The 15511-nt window shown below is 38.8% G+C and overlaps 1 protein-coding gene across 4 annotated transcripts in view; it reads right to left on the bottom strand.

The window, feature by feature from the left end:
• MSH3 (mutS homolog 3) overlaps window positions 1-15511 on the bottom strand; it is a 112116-nt gene that overhangs the window by 47210 nt on the left and 49395 nt on the right. For all 4 annotated transcript variants that reach the window (XM_042822899.1, XM_042822902.1, XM_042822900.1 and 1 more), the window contains one exon: window positions 5013-5145. In XM_042822899.1, coding sequence (XP_042678833.1) covers window positions 5013-5145 — 133 coding nt within the window. The remainder of the gene's footprint in view (window positions 1-5012; window positions 5146-15511) is intronic.

Genomic DNA, 15511 nt, shown 5'->3' with positions numbered 1-15511 from the left:
GCCTGAAAGACTAAAGAAGTGATAAATCCAGGCCTGGGCTCAAAGTCAAAGTAATTTACAGTATGACTGACTGCATCATCGTCAACAGCCTTGATGCACATAAAGGATAACATTCTGCAAGACTTCCCTTGACTACGAAGTGTACTCCTCAAGGATGCAAAAGCTGAAGCCTTGCCACACAAAATTGTATTGTAGATTCCTGACAGACAGCAGTAAGTGATTCAAAGCAGAACAACATCCAGAAGAAAAAGAATGAAAAAATATGGGCAGTATGAAATTCACGAGCTAAGCAGGTGTTTTTGTGTTTTGCTTTGCTTTTACAAAATTATTCTTTAAAACAAAGGGGGGAAGGATTCAATCTGAGACTTAACTAGCACATCATCTAAAAGGAGATGGCAAAGGCAAAAGTTTTTAAGAGAACAATACAACGTGTCTGAGGTGCTATAAGAAGGGTTGAGAGGTAAGTGAAGGAATAATTAAAAATAAAAATAAAAAACAGATGAACAAAACAAAAAAAACCACCACTACAGCAGAAAAAACCTCGATCACATACAAAAGGCACCACAAACAACCCTCAGTTATCAGGAGATTTGTCAAAGAGTATATAACAAACATTCTGAAGTTTCTTGCAGCAACTCTGCTAACCTACACACATAGTTGTCTAATTAGTTAAAACCTGTCTGATTCTATTACAATCTTCAATACCACTGGAGAATGGCAGATTTTACTACACGGAACTTAGCTGAACATAATGTTCCCAAGAAAAAGGTGAAAACAGTCCTTTTGTGCTTATTCAGAGTATTATTCTTTCCCCGCTTGATCTCAGTAACACTGCAGGACTTTGCATCTAAAATTTTATGGCTCCAGTGCAAAACAAAGCAAACAGATAACTTGGAACAGATGCATATAATGATTATGAAAAGCTGGGCTCCATTAAAATATGACTAGTTTTATTTAAATTCTAACTAACTTTGCAAAAGCAATATATGTCCGTGTTATAAATTGGAAGCTTTTGAGATGGACTGCAAAAACAGTTTACATAAAGCAGGATTAATAATCCTGACCACCAAAGATTCTCACAAGCCTATTCGATGCTATTTTTGAAGACTAATTTTAAAATGTGCCCAACGATGGTTACAGCTTCTTTGGCACTAGAAAAATAACCTCAGAGCTGACAGTGATGTCAAATGCTTTCAAGTGGCAGTTCCTCAAACTGTAATGAAAATGGTGTGGCTGCTACCAGGGAGAACACATGGAAGATGTACAGCAGTATGACAGGTCTAACACCCTTCCTGAACAACACTGACAGCCATTGAGCTTTGTTTGTAATATGGAAATTGTTTCCAACAGATCTAAAAAGGAGCCATTGAGACTACAGTTGACAAACATTGACCACTCCAAGTTAAAAGCACTTCAAATTCAAAAAATGGGAATTGAAATGCAACACTCATTCATCACTCATTTCAAGCTAAAACAACCACCTTCAAGATTTTAGTACACTGAGCATAACAGATGTGCTGAAGTCAATAACATGCTATGGAGAGAATGTATTTCAAACATTTTACACAAACAATAACAAATTCAAGGACATATGTAACAGGTGTTGATATAATAAGAGGAAAAATAAAAAATACAGTGCTTTTCTCTGAATCATCAGGATACTGAAAATCACAGAGCCTTTAATGAAATATCAGAGCCTTTAATGAAATACCAGGCGTGGCTTCAGACACTGATTCAGAACAAAACAGGTTTTGTTTTTCTAACTGTGACAATTTATGAGGAACTCACAAACAGGGAGACTCTAAAGTTAGGAGCAGAATATACAAAATGACATTTTATTATTTGCCCTGACAAGGTTTAATTGGGTTCTTGCCCAAGAAGACTTTGTGAAACTTTTTCACTTTAATGTGTGCTATAAATTTGTTGTCTGTTATGATGATTACTGTATACTTTTGTGACTGAGCTTTAGTTTAAAAAAAAAAAAAGCTTATAGAGCCAAGGGTACAGACAAAATGAACACAGATTAAATCTGTACAAATACTTTCTTCTGAAGCACAGACCACCACATGATACCAGAAAGCAAGATTGGAATGGTTTTGTAGAACACATTTCTAAATGTACTGAGGGGCATGTTTATTTTGTACAGGTTCTTAAACCCATTTAAGCATAGAACTCAGACAATTGTCTTGCCATTCTGCACACTCCAAGGCCAAGCTGCCATCACTTTAACTGAGAGAAAAAAAAAGGTAGGATCCAGCCATTCATAACTCCCAGCATCCTCCGAAAGCAGTAGAGTAGGCTGAACTTGTTACAGAGAAAAGGAATTTTGAGATGTGTTTTCCAACAAGATTTCATTGTGCATCAGGCCTAATCTAGTATTAAATGGGGAGGTTGATGGCCCTGCGTGTGGCAGGGGGTTTGGAGATCCATGATCCTTGAGGTTCCTTCCAGCTCTGGCCATTTTGTGATTCTGTGATCAGCTCCAGGCACAACTTAGACAAAAGTCTTGTTTCTCAGAGTTAGACAACACTCCTGTTTCTCATTTGCCTTCTGAAGTTAACCTCTGAATGCTACCAAGAGGTCTTTAAATCTCTTCATCTCCAGCCATCCCGCTCTTGCTTTAGAGAAGGGTAAGGCTATTTTGTGGTTAACAGTATTTCTGTCTGGGAAGATGTCAGGTGCTTGAGCTGCAGAAACTGAGAACAGGTAGTGTGTGTATTAATTCCTCTCTCCATAGCAACAGTAACATTGCTCATCTCATTCCTGTAATTATCCTTCCCATAATTCCTTTCCAGACTGGGGCAAACTTGGAGTTGGCAATACCATCTTTGAAGCAATGCCTAACTTTTTTCCCTCTCCTCCCCATTTGTACAAGAATGCTGTTCTGACTGCAGACCTGGGGTTAGATAACAGTATTTTTGGTTTGGTACAAAGGGAGCTTTTGGAGGGTCAGATTAGCAATTATATGATGCTAAAAGATAATCATAAATTGACTTATTAAAAAATTTAAGTCAGGAAAATATACAGTGATGACATACTTATTTACCAGAAGAGTTCCAGTGAAGACATTTGGCCTTGCAAAGTTGATTCTGTAACAGAGTACCATTTTTTTCTTTTTTTTTTTCTGTCTCCCCCAGAAGTTACAGGCACAAAGTTCATCACAGTGGAAGTTCTGCAGTGACTGATATGAATGAAAGGTATTCAGTACAACTGACATAACACAGCCACCCCTGCACACTTCAGAAGCCTGACTTTGTGAAACATATCTTCTCAAATGCTAACATCAATGAAGCCCAAAGAGTCTGAAAGGTTAAATACTTGTCAGATTTTCCAATTTTTCAGTAGTTAACAGTGAGTTATCAAGACTACATTATGGCACATCACTGATTAGAGTTAGCAGTTAATTGTTGATTAGTTCATTTGTCAGCGTGCTCCAATCTTTTTGTGCTCCTTAGTAGGAATGAAAATACAGAAGGGGAACCTCATGTCAGAACATGAGACGGACATCTGGGGTTAGCAGAATTGGAAACACTCCTAGTGTAAACTGAAATGGCAGTCTTCACTAGATAATCTGAACAGTCGTTTATGAAAACCAGTTACTTTGTGTTCTTGAATATGCATCTAGTACAAAGGGACCTTTTTTCAGTCAGGTTTGCTATCTATCTAGACTTCAGAATCTGCTTTTCAAAGATGTCTTTTGTTTCTTTATTCAAAACAGACTCTGTTCTGCAGGGACTCTATCATCTACTCAAAGTCCTACAAATTTTGAGGGATTTACTCAGTGCTCAGGGCACTCTCTACTACATTCTGCTGTGGATAACAAACAAGATTTTTACTATTTGCAATTTGCATGCTCAGAGCAAGAAAATTCATTCCCCTGCCCGGGTTCTACCGGGGCCCTCCTCCACTAGTGCAACTCTTTCCAACATCTGATTCACAAAACACCCTACCAGTGTTGTTGATAAGACAGATTACATCACCTCATTCCAAAAAGAACATGAAAATCCATGACCTCTGGTCCCACTTAAAATGCCAACTTTAAAGCTGAAAGAGTAAGCAGATCTACAACAGGAAGGAACAGCACCTGAACAAACAGATACAGACTAACACACACGTAGACAAAAGGAAGAAGAAGACAGGAGTGTCTACTGTGCAGAGGATGATGAAGTTTGGTGCACACTCCCTCTTTTCGTATACTTTATGATGGCAGATCTCTGTTATCCATTCATTGAAATATGAAAGTGTTTGCGCATGCTTCAAACTCTTACATCTTTAAAGCCTAAAAAAGAACCTGAGTTTCAGATCTTCAGAGAGATGAAGTCTTTGTGCTGTACCATCCAAAGAAATTACAACTTTGCTCTCCATCTATCCACCTATTAATTTAGCTAAAACAAGCTGTCAAAACCTCTAAATATAACAGTGAAATAAAAGAACATGAAGTACTGCATAGGTGCTATTAGTGCATTAATCTGCTTCAGCTAAGAATTGCCAGTGTCTCATTAAAAGTAATTCTTATAAAAATGTGCAAGTGAGATCCAAATCAGAGAATTTATAAACAAATTAACACTCATGTTAAAACAGCTAACTACAGCCAAGTGGTTTCACTTGCAAGTGTGATTTTAGATAAGTACACAGAATGTAATGCATTGTTTTGAAAGGAAATAACTGATGGCACGAGGACCTACTGCATCCTCTCATCTCACTGAATCCAGTGACTACAACAGGAACACCTTCAATGTTTTTTCTGCTAGCGTTAGCAATACACTGTATTTGTACTCTAATTTTACTAAAACATTTCTTCTTTGAACAACAATCATTGACAATATGCAAGATAACATAAGAGTCTACCAGAAAGCAAAATATTTTTTTTATAAACTTGTATCTCTTTATTATGTCAGCTTCGGTCTTGCTGGTAAGAAAATATTTTTAAACACACATGCAAAATCTATGAAAAATACACTGAGATTGACACAGAATTAGAAAATAATAGATTAGGATAATCATGGATATACCTTTTTGTGAAAAACACTGCAGAGACCTCTCTCTAAATCTGGCAGCTTACAAAGAAGATTCTGAATCTGGCCAAACACGTTGGATTCTGACAGGAGAATTTCAGACACAGCATCAAGCCGGGCATTTATTTCACTGTAAGAGATTAATCACAAGCTAAATGAATAAAACTCTATGAAGGAAAGGTATATAGCTAGTCAATTTTTCTTCCATATTTTCCACCCCTTTTTTCTTTTTTAACATTTTGACTATAGACACGTTCTCATAAAGATAAGCAAAATTTATAAATTTGTAAAATTGTAAGCTTTCATTCAAGATGCAAACAACACCTGGACATGTTAAATCATTTGCCCTCTCAATGCTCAAAACAGCTCAGTATATACTGTGCCACTGTCTACATATTCGATCTAATGGTATGTAAAATGAGCAACACTCAGTCCTAAGTATTCTACTCTAAATTTGCAGTCAAGTACCAGTCTTGGATCTGGGAAAGGGAAGGAAGAATTTTCTTTTTAACTACATCTCACATACTTTATTGCAACACAGGATAAATATTTGTTACCATTTTACCTCTTTGCTTTTTCACAGAGCAGTGAAAAAATCAGAGCCACATTAGATTTTGTCTTGTTCAAAAATTGTAACATGCATCACAATATTCCAGTCTGAAGACAAATAATGATAAACTCATAGAATCACAGAATGACTTGAGTTGGAAAGGATCTTGAAGCCCACTCAGCTCCAATTTTTGGGGCAGCTCCAAGCTGCGGACAGGTTCCCACCCCCAGATTATGATGCCCAGGCCTCCATCCAACCTGGCCTTGAGTGCCTCCAGGGATGGAGCGTCCACAGTTTCAGCAAACATTTCCTTATTTGAACAAATAATTATACAGTTTTTTGCACCTTTCTTACAAAGATATAAACTCCTTTTTTTTTGTTTGTTTGTTTTTGTTTTTACTTTTGTGCAACTCAAATTAACCCAACACTTCTACAAAAAGACTGAGATCAAAGATACATGAGCGTATTCAAAACATGCAGAGTCTTTGGGAACTTATGAACAAGAGCAGCTTCTGTGCACATAGCCCAAAGGAAGGCCAAAGCAAGAGGTAGCTATCTTTACACAGCTGCAAAAGAGACATGTCAAAGGTTTTTCATGTTCAGGCTTTATCTCTGAGGCAATTGTGCACACAACAGAACAAAGTTAACTAAGTGAAAGCTGTGGTAAAATTTGCTGAAATTTCATGGCAAAAACACATCTCTTCCTGATCAGATCTCTTCTCAGAGTCCCTCACCAATGTGCCCGCAGGCACACCATATGGGTACTAGCAAGCTGGAAAGTAGGCATATTGAAAGTTTCCAACAAATACCTCTGAACCTGAAACATGATATTCCAGGAAACTTGAAAAATCTTAGTGAGGCAGTTAAGTGTTTATTAAAAAAAACAAAAACATGCATTTTCATCTAACTAGACTTTATCCAACATTCTCCTCCTGAGGCAAGAGTCCATAAATCACCACATTTACCATACTGCTCCTGCTGCTGTGCATGACCATCCATCCTTGTAGGCTCAGAAGAAGGCAGTCATTTGATGCTGTCACTTCATGAACTAGCCGAGCGTGTGCAAGGCAAATGCAGCCCAGCCCATGCCTCTTCTCACAGACAGTGAGATCCTCAGAGGTCAGTGAGCATAGGAAAGAGAACAGTAAGCCCGTAATACAAATTTAGGAATCTGAGAGAGAATGCCTGTCTTGCTTTCAGTGCCCAGTATCCATGGCTTTTATACCAGAACTGCCACGTCACTTGGCCCTATAGCTGCTAACAAACACTCCCTGTGAGAAATTCAACAAAATCAGGCAGCTCCACAGATTGCAGACATTACAACAGACCAATAGCCAGAGGCCTGTGACCCCAAGGGCAGCTAAATCTAAAGGCCTTGAAATTTTATTACACCACATGTGAAAGGGAAAACATCACAACTGTCTGTGCACTCAAGATACATAGTCTAATACTCAAGATACAAGGGTCTAATATCACCCTTGTCTGTGCAGATTCAGACACTGCAAGGCCTTATTTCACAGCCACTGCAGGGATCAGGGATGGACTCCTCCACCCTGGCCCCAGAACAGCTCAGAAATGAGCTGCTTTGCCTCCAAACTGGATGGCCTACCCTCAGATCACACCACACTCCCCGAAGTCTATCTCTGCCCTGACAGACTGTTTTTCTCCGAGCCCAAAGCAGCAACATCAGACTTCATGGGCTCCACTCTGCACACTGTGAAAATGCCACCTTCTTCCTGACCCTGTCCCTCTCCTCTGGAAACATCACTTATCACATAGCTAAACACTTCTGCTGTTGCTCTGGGCAGCCAGGCAGCCTTTAGACAGCAGGAGCAGAAAGCAGCTACCAACAGCGCAATTGCTTGAAGACATAATGGCTGCTTTCAGCATACAACACAACTGAATTTTAAATTTTATCTCTAAGAGCCACAGCCACGTACCTCCTGACAACCAGCATGGTACCAGCAGGGTTACACAACTAAACAATCAACTAGCAAGCTGTCGGCTGTCACACAATGTATTTTAGACAGCAGATAAAAGTTCTGTGCCTCACACAGCTTTCTGAACGACAGCTGGATAATGGAAAGGAAATTGGGGTGTGTTAATGTCAGTGACAAAATAATAAAGCACTCTGTGTGTGTAACTTTGAAGCTAGCTAAAAGTCATGTTGAAATTCTGAAAGGCCAGCATCATCAGCCATGATTAAATTTTCACAGTTATTAAAACTTGCTGTACTCAAGATCTTGGAATGCTCTTCAGTGTGAGAGTGAACTAGGCTGCTAAATCACAAACACATGCATCCTAAGGAAGACAGTCATCTGTATTTTTATTATAAAAAGCCCATGTAAGCAGCACACATATTCCAGAACACTACCACTCAATTCAAACAGCATGATTGTATCTATTTGGCCACCTGAAAACATGCAACAATATGTAAAGTAGATGTAGATATTCAAAAAACTCCTCCCTTCAAAGCTTAATCCGCACTTTAATCATCCTCACATATGGCTATGGTACTGTAGCTTCAGCAATCTAAAACTAAGCATCCATACAGTTTTTCTGCCTTAATCCTGCAAATCAGAAAGGGTCAGGAGAATGGCATCCAGTATCAGATGACCCACTTTTCCACCTGAAAAAAACCGTACTGGGATTCCTATTTTGAAAGCCAGAAGGACTGTGAAGAGTTATGTAAAACTGCACATATATGGGGAAGGAAGGACAGGAAAGAGAAAGAACAGCCAGATGATGAATTTCAAAGAATGCTTTTAAACTTTAAATATTTTTACTTACACTAGTAAACACTTTGTGGAGACTAATATATTAGGCTGATCAGTCATTAAACTACCTGAAAAGAAATTTATTCTGCACTGCACAATTATTCAGTGTACAGTTGGGGGTTTCTAATCTATATGGTTTCGAAAAATAATCTGCCAGGAGAAAACTGAAAGTAACATTTATACAAAAACTCAGCAACTGATGCTAGGAAACTGTCTCACATTTTATATATTGGCTACTATTCCGTTCTCTATTTAGGTCCACTATTAGCATATTCTTTCCCATCTGTATAAATCATGTCAAAAATCTGAAATCTATCCAGTTTTCCAAGCAGTCATCTGCAAAATAACGCAACAGAAGTCAGCTGAATCAAAGCAAAACTCTTCTGCCATATTCTTCATCTAAGAATAGCATTGTGTTATGGTTTGAAACTAAGACACATCATTAATACAATACTAAAATCACTTTGCAATGTAGTTAGATATTTTTCATTCTAGTACGTTAGAAGAATGACTTGAAATTAAGTCATAGTATATAGTCTTCCTTTATTCTGCTGCTAAATATGTAAGTAAAAAAGAAAATTTGCAAATAGGAAAATATTTGAATCCTGCACTAAAAATTATTTTGCCTTAACAGAAGGCTGCAGACACAAATGCAGTGCAATGAATTAGTGCCTCAACATCTTATCAGTCTGAATCAGCAATTCTAACAGACCTGAAAGATGTTTAGATATCTTTCATACAATGAAGCAAACCCAATATTTTTAGATGTGATACTTACTCATTACCTTTAAAGCATACTGATACTACTTATGCAACCACTACATAAGAACCCAAGAAAACTTCAGTCACATAAAGTTTTACATTTACACAAGGCAAAGAATTACAAATAAGAATCTGTTATACATCTTTTAACATACAATAAATGCAGAAAATGTGGGTTCTTTCATCATAGGAAGCTCAAGTACAGTGAAAGTATAGAATTGAAATTACTTTTACTAAATTTGTTTGAAGACCAAACCAATATGTGAAGTACAGTGAATATTTCAGAAATATAATAAAGGATGTGCAACAACAAAAGCTGCTTTCCATGATCTGTGTCTAGATCAATGTGTAGCAGCCTCCTCCCTAATTACTTTGAACAAAGAAAATGTATTACCTAAACTCTAGGAAAATTCAAGAGGCACACAGATATCTCTTGTGCTGGCAAAAGTGCCTGTACTGCACATTGCTGAGAGCATGCCCAGGGGAGGTAACATTTCCCAGCTGTCCAGTTTTATGCTCCACATCTCTGACACCAGCTACTTTCAAACACATGACAACATGAAAGCTGCACAGACTTCTATTGCTTTATATTCTGTCACACTGCCTGATTCTTGATCATCCTACAGAGCACTGTTCGCATTTGAACACATCAGATGAGTTTACTGCTTTCAAAAGCTGCTAAACAACACAGTGTTTTCTGCTTTAAGCCACTTTCTCCTCTCACAGCAAGCAATTACAAGTATCAAAACACAAAGCCATGGCAGAATTACCACTAGGAAATCAGTAAGCTGTGTGATCCTTTAGAACGGTCTATGTGGCTTTTTACTCAGTGATTCTCTTTGGAACCTGAGTGACTTCATTGGCTAAATCCTGAACTGTTCAACTGCTATGACCACTGTAATTTATGCATTATAACCCATTAAAGAGTAAAAAACAAGTATAATAATGATTGCCACAATGAAATTCAAGTGAAAGCTAAAAAAATTAACATCCTTCTGAATCTGTTCACTTGGTTTTTCATATGCAGGAGAAACAGAAAAATTTACTGTAAAACTCACGTCTCCTTCCCCTGCACAGAGGTCCAACATTCCCTTAAATAAACACGCAGCCAGGAGCAGACAATATGGACCTCAAGTACTTAACAGCAATACACAAATACGATAAACTTTGTCTTCACATCTGTTAAAAGAATGTAAAAAAAAATTATGCAAATGGCAATCAAACACTTTTGTTTATGGTCACACACAGTATATTTCAGCTATTTGTGAGGAAAAAAGAGAATCGTTTGCTACTTTAGCTTACATGAATGCACGCCTGATTACTGCACTTATAAAGAGTAAGAAACAACACTCAATGGTACCAAAACACAGCAAGCAAAAATGAATGAATACGTGATGATGTTGCAATCTTTTTCTTTACTATATCAATTTTGAGATTTCAGGCATATGTTCTAACCTGCATTTGTACATTTCAGATTGGCACAGATACTATAAAGTCTTTATGCTTAGGAGGAAAATTTAGCCCATGAAATTGTGCTGTAGGAGAGACAGATTTCATTCCCAAATGTCTGCTGCAAAAGAAGGTTCTGAGCTAGGTCTGGATGCTGATGGTATAAAACTGTAACCAAACAAGCTCTGAATAAAGATAAGTTTATTTAAAGACTTTCAGGTAGTTTGCTTTACTATCCAGATGTCTTAGATATGGGAACAAGGTCAAAGTCAAACATAAAAGACTTTCCCTTAGGATTTTAAGTGGTGTAGAGATATATAAATGCAATAGCACTACATGTTCAAAGCAAGAGGAATCAGAGTGATCTGGTTTTATATTAGAAAAGACATGCCACTGCCAATATCCCTGAAAAGGACTCTCTTCATCTCAGTTTTGTTGGACATCTCCTCCAAACAACAGGCAATATGCAATAGGAATACTTCCTACACTCTGGAAAAACATTAGGAACCATCTGCAGTTCAGAGATTGCTAAAGCTTTGGTCATTATATGCTCTTGCAAGCACATTACTCAGACTAACAGAAATTATCAGTACTATGTTGTAGGACTTTGCAAAAGCCTTTTTAAAAGCATCGTTTCATCCAGAACAGAAAGAAACAGGGCATTACAAAGGCTACTAGAAAAAAAAAGGAAAAAAAGAAATCTTGTTTGTGAGGGATAATTAAAAATATGGTTTATCCAGTTTTGAAAAACAAAGTTTGAAGTGTTTTTGGCAGCTGTCTAAATAAATACATTTACCTCCTTCCTTGAGGTTTAAGCATCAGCTTTAACTAGAGAAAGATCAAATGAGTATAAATCAATTACATACATAGCTGAGCTAGAAAATATACACAAAACTAAAGGACATTAAAGTCCTTTAATCATTTTTGTCCAATAGTGTGTGCTGGAGACAAGCACATGAAACCGGTGGAACACACTGGGAGGTTGGTGTGTATATGCAGGGCTAAAATGTGTGCTCACCATAAAGGCCTTAAGCACATGATTTGTTGGTACCCCTGGCGGCAAGCAGAAAGAGGCTTCATTGCCACCCACCTGATGTGGTCAACAGTATCTTTTAACTCCTTAATTTCACACTTTTGCACTTGCATTCATGACCTGGAGGAATCAGGAGTGATGTCTCTGTCCCCAGCCTTTATCCAGAGAGTGCAGGAACAGGGCTACTGGTAGGATGGGCATGGAAGACACGGACATGGAAGATTCCTGTAGAGACTTTTTACTTACTGCTCTCTGTTTGCCCTAGTACACTTTGCACATTCTGTAGCATGCAGTACACACTTGAAGCAACACACATCACCAAAACACGCATCTGAAGTTGTGTGCATAGGCAAGCATTTTTTTTTCTCCTATTTCTGCACAAGCTGACACAGACAAGACCTACTGACACCAGAGCATGGAGTATGCCTTGTGTGCTTGCAATTGCATTACTTCTGAACTGTGTATGCTTAAGGAGCTCTGCTGTCTCTAACCATATCCCTAACCTTGTTAAGTTAACTTCTGCTCTTCACATGTAACACAGCAAAATGCTAAGACATGCAACAGAATATTAAAGAAGCTCACCACAGATCACTCAGTCTGTCCAAGCTACTTCAAAACATGAACACCTTCAAAATAAAATATACTGTCCTAATAAGAGCCAGAGAGTTGTGCAATCTAATATGTTCATGTCACACACACAATGAACATTTTACCACTTCAAGTTGCCTCCCCACCATGTAAGCTTTTCAAATTTTGTGTACACTTTTCTAACTCATAAACTAAACGGTTTTGCAACAAAGGGATACATGAACGTTTCCCAGGTTATCTTTTGCTCAGTTGGCAAAGTATCTACCTTACCCCTGGCTACAGCACTAGAAATAAAACTTCATGATATCCACCCACTGGTATTTAAGATATTTTTTCATAGAATCAAGGTAAAGATTAAAGATATTCTGTCTTTCCAGAAATAGACCAGGAAAAAAAAAAAAACTCTTATGCAATGTATTCTGTTCCATACGTATAGGCCACAGAGCTCTCTGCATACACATTCCCTTACAGTGGCTATAAACTGCTCTATGTGATATATCCATCATTTATCTCATGTTCTACTTTAAGCACATCATCATAGCTTTACTAGCTTTATAGCCTGATTTAATTTGGAAATAATGAGATTCCAATTAATTTTTCTATCCATCCATCTTTCTCAGATTTGAACTCTTTGTTAAATTCCAGCCAATCCCGACAAAGTGAAAAAAGATGTTTATTTGACCTCACAGTAACAGAACTTCCTACATATTGTGGAAAAACCAACAGCTGGGCAGGGCACAGGCACAGATTACTACCCCGTGAGAATAAGGGTGCAGTATTAGTTCAACAGTTGTATGTTCTGTTCAGACTCCTGACCCTACAAGCAGCATAGCTAGAGCTTGAAGTCAGCTGCAATACTCAGGGAGTATGAATGGGAGATCTAAGAATCACAGAATGGTTTGGGTTGGAAGGGACCTTTAAGATCATGTAGTTCCAACCCCCCTGCTATCGGCAGGGACATCTCCCTCTAGACCAGGTTGTTCATAGCCCCATCCAGCCTGGCCTTGAATGCTTCCAAGGAGGAGGCATCCACAGCATCACTGGGCAACTTGTTCCAGTGTCTCATCGCCCTCACAGTAAAGAATTTCCTCCTGATATCTAGTTTCAGTCTCCTCTCTTCCAGTTTAAAACAATTTCCTCTCATCCCATCACATAGGCCCTGATAAAAAATGCCTTCCCAGCTTTCCTGTAGGCCTCTTTTAAGTACTGGAAGACCACTATCAGACTACCTTGGAGCCTTCTTTTCTCCAGGCTGAGAAGCTCTCTCAGAGAGTCCTCACAGGGGAGGGGCTCCAGCCCTCTGATCATCTTCATGGCCCTCCTCTGGACCCACTCCAACAGGCCCCTGTCCTCCTTGTCCATGCCTCCAGAACTGGAAGCAGCAGTCCAAATAGGATCTCACAAGAGCAGAATAGAGGGGCAGAATCACCTCTCTTGACCTGCTGGTCACGCTTCTCTCAGTGCAACCCAGGATAAAGTTGGCCTTCTGGGCTGCAAGCGCACACTGACTGCTCATGTTGAGTCTTTCATCAGCCAGCACTCCTAAATTCTTCTCCTCAGGGCTACTCTCAAGCCATTCTCTGTTCAACCTGTATTTGTGCTTGGGATTGCCTCGACCCTTTGCATTCTTCAACTTCATGAGGTTGGCATGGACCCACTTCTAAAGCCTGTCCAGGTCCCTCTGGATGGCATCCCTTCCCTCTACCATGTCAACTGCACCGCTCAATTTGGTCTTGTCTGCAAACTTGCTGAGGGTGCACTTGATACCTCTGTTCTTGTCACCTACAAAGATGTTAAGTAACACCGGTCCCAGCAGCAATCCCTGAGGAAAGCCACTCATCACAGGCCTCCACTTGGACACTGAGCTGTTGACCACAACTCTCTGACTACAATCATCCAGCCAATTCCTAATCCAATAAGTGGTCCATCCATCAAAACCATTTTTCTCCAATTTGGCAACTGAGATGTCATGTGGGACAGTATTATCAAATACTGTGCACAAGTCCATGTAGATGACATCAGTTTCTCTTTATCTACTGACACTGTAACTCCATCATAAAAGCCACCAAGTTTGTCAGGCACAATTTGCCCTTGGTGAAGCCATCCTGGTTACCACCAATTACCTCATCTTTATTTTCCATTTGCCTTAGTAGGTCCTTCAGGAGGATCTGCCCCATTATCTTGTCAGGCACAGAGATGAGACTGACTGGCCTGCAGTTCCCTGGATCTTCTTTTTTTCCCTTCTTGAAAATGGGTGTTATGTTTCCCCTTTTCCAGTCAGTGGAAACTTCACTAGATTGCCATTGACCTCTCAAATATGATGAATAGTGGGTTGGCATCTTCATCCACCAGTTCCCTCAGAACCGTGGATGGATTTCATTAGGTCCCACAGACTTGTGCACTTTCAGGTTCTTTAGACAGTCTTCAACATGATCTTCACTTACAGCAGGCAGATCTTCCTTCTCATTCTGTTTCCCTTCACCATGGAAAGACTCATCTTGCAGAAATGAGGACTCTTTCTGCCTTGCGCTTCCCTTCATACCACAATCACAGAACAACATATTCATTACATACAACAAATTATATTTTTCCTTTCCCTGATAGGTACTGAAAAAGTAACAACTGCCTCACATCAGCTTCTAAGTTTCTTAGATTAATTATAATTTTGTATTATAAAGTAATAATAAATGCTGCACACATACAAGGACAGAAAAAATGACACTATGTTAAAATGCTGTATCCTGATACCAGTGCCCTAACTTTTTGACTGTGTGACAGCATCTCTTTCTTCTCCTGCTCAAACTTCATGGCCCTACAAGGAAACAGCGTATTTTTTCAGTCAAAAATGTTCTATCTAACTCAACTATTTTCTTTTCACTTCCCTCACAAAAGTTAGGTGAGAAAGATACTTGATAAAACTTCAAAAGCAACACAGGCAAGTCAAGATAATATTTCTGTAATTTGCACAAACACAGCTTGTATAAAAACCATTGACTTTTCCAATTCCTCCTAAAAAAGTAAAAAGTCTTCAGTGACTGTATGTTCTCATCATTGCCATCTTAGTACAACCAGGCAAGTGAGGACCTTACACCTTGTTTAGTTTTGCCTGTTTGTTTTGTTCCCCAAAATTGCACATGACTAATGCTTAAAACCTTTTCTCAGTATTCTCTGAATATGTTACACTACTGATGATCTAATGGTTGCCTTCAGGATTGCCCAAGTAATCTGTCCACACACATTCTACCTTTATTAAACTTGACATAGTGTGCTTATCCATCATCCCAAGTGGTTTCCAACTTTTAAGGCACAGAGCTGTAATTACACTCTCTCACTTTTT

The sequence above is a fragment of the Centrocercus urophasianus genome, unplaced genomic scaffold (assembly GCF_019232065.1).
Source record: "Centrocercus urophasianus isolate 14NV4802_14NV808 unplaced genomic scaffold, USGS_Curo_1.0 seq_21, whole genome shotgun sequence".
Lineage (NCBI taxonomy): Eukaryota > Metazoa > Chordata > Aves > Galliformes > Phasianidae > Centrocercus > Centrocercus urophasianus.
The sequence above is the reverse complement of the archived record's forward strand: the minus strand, read 5'-3'. Positions and strand labels throughout refer to the sequence as shown.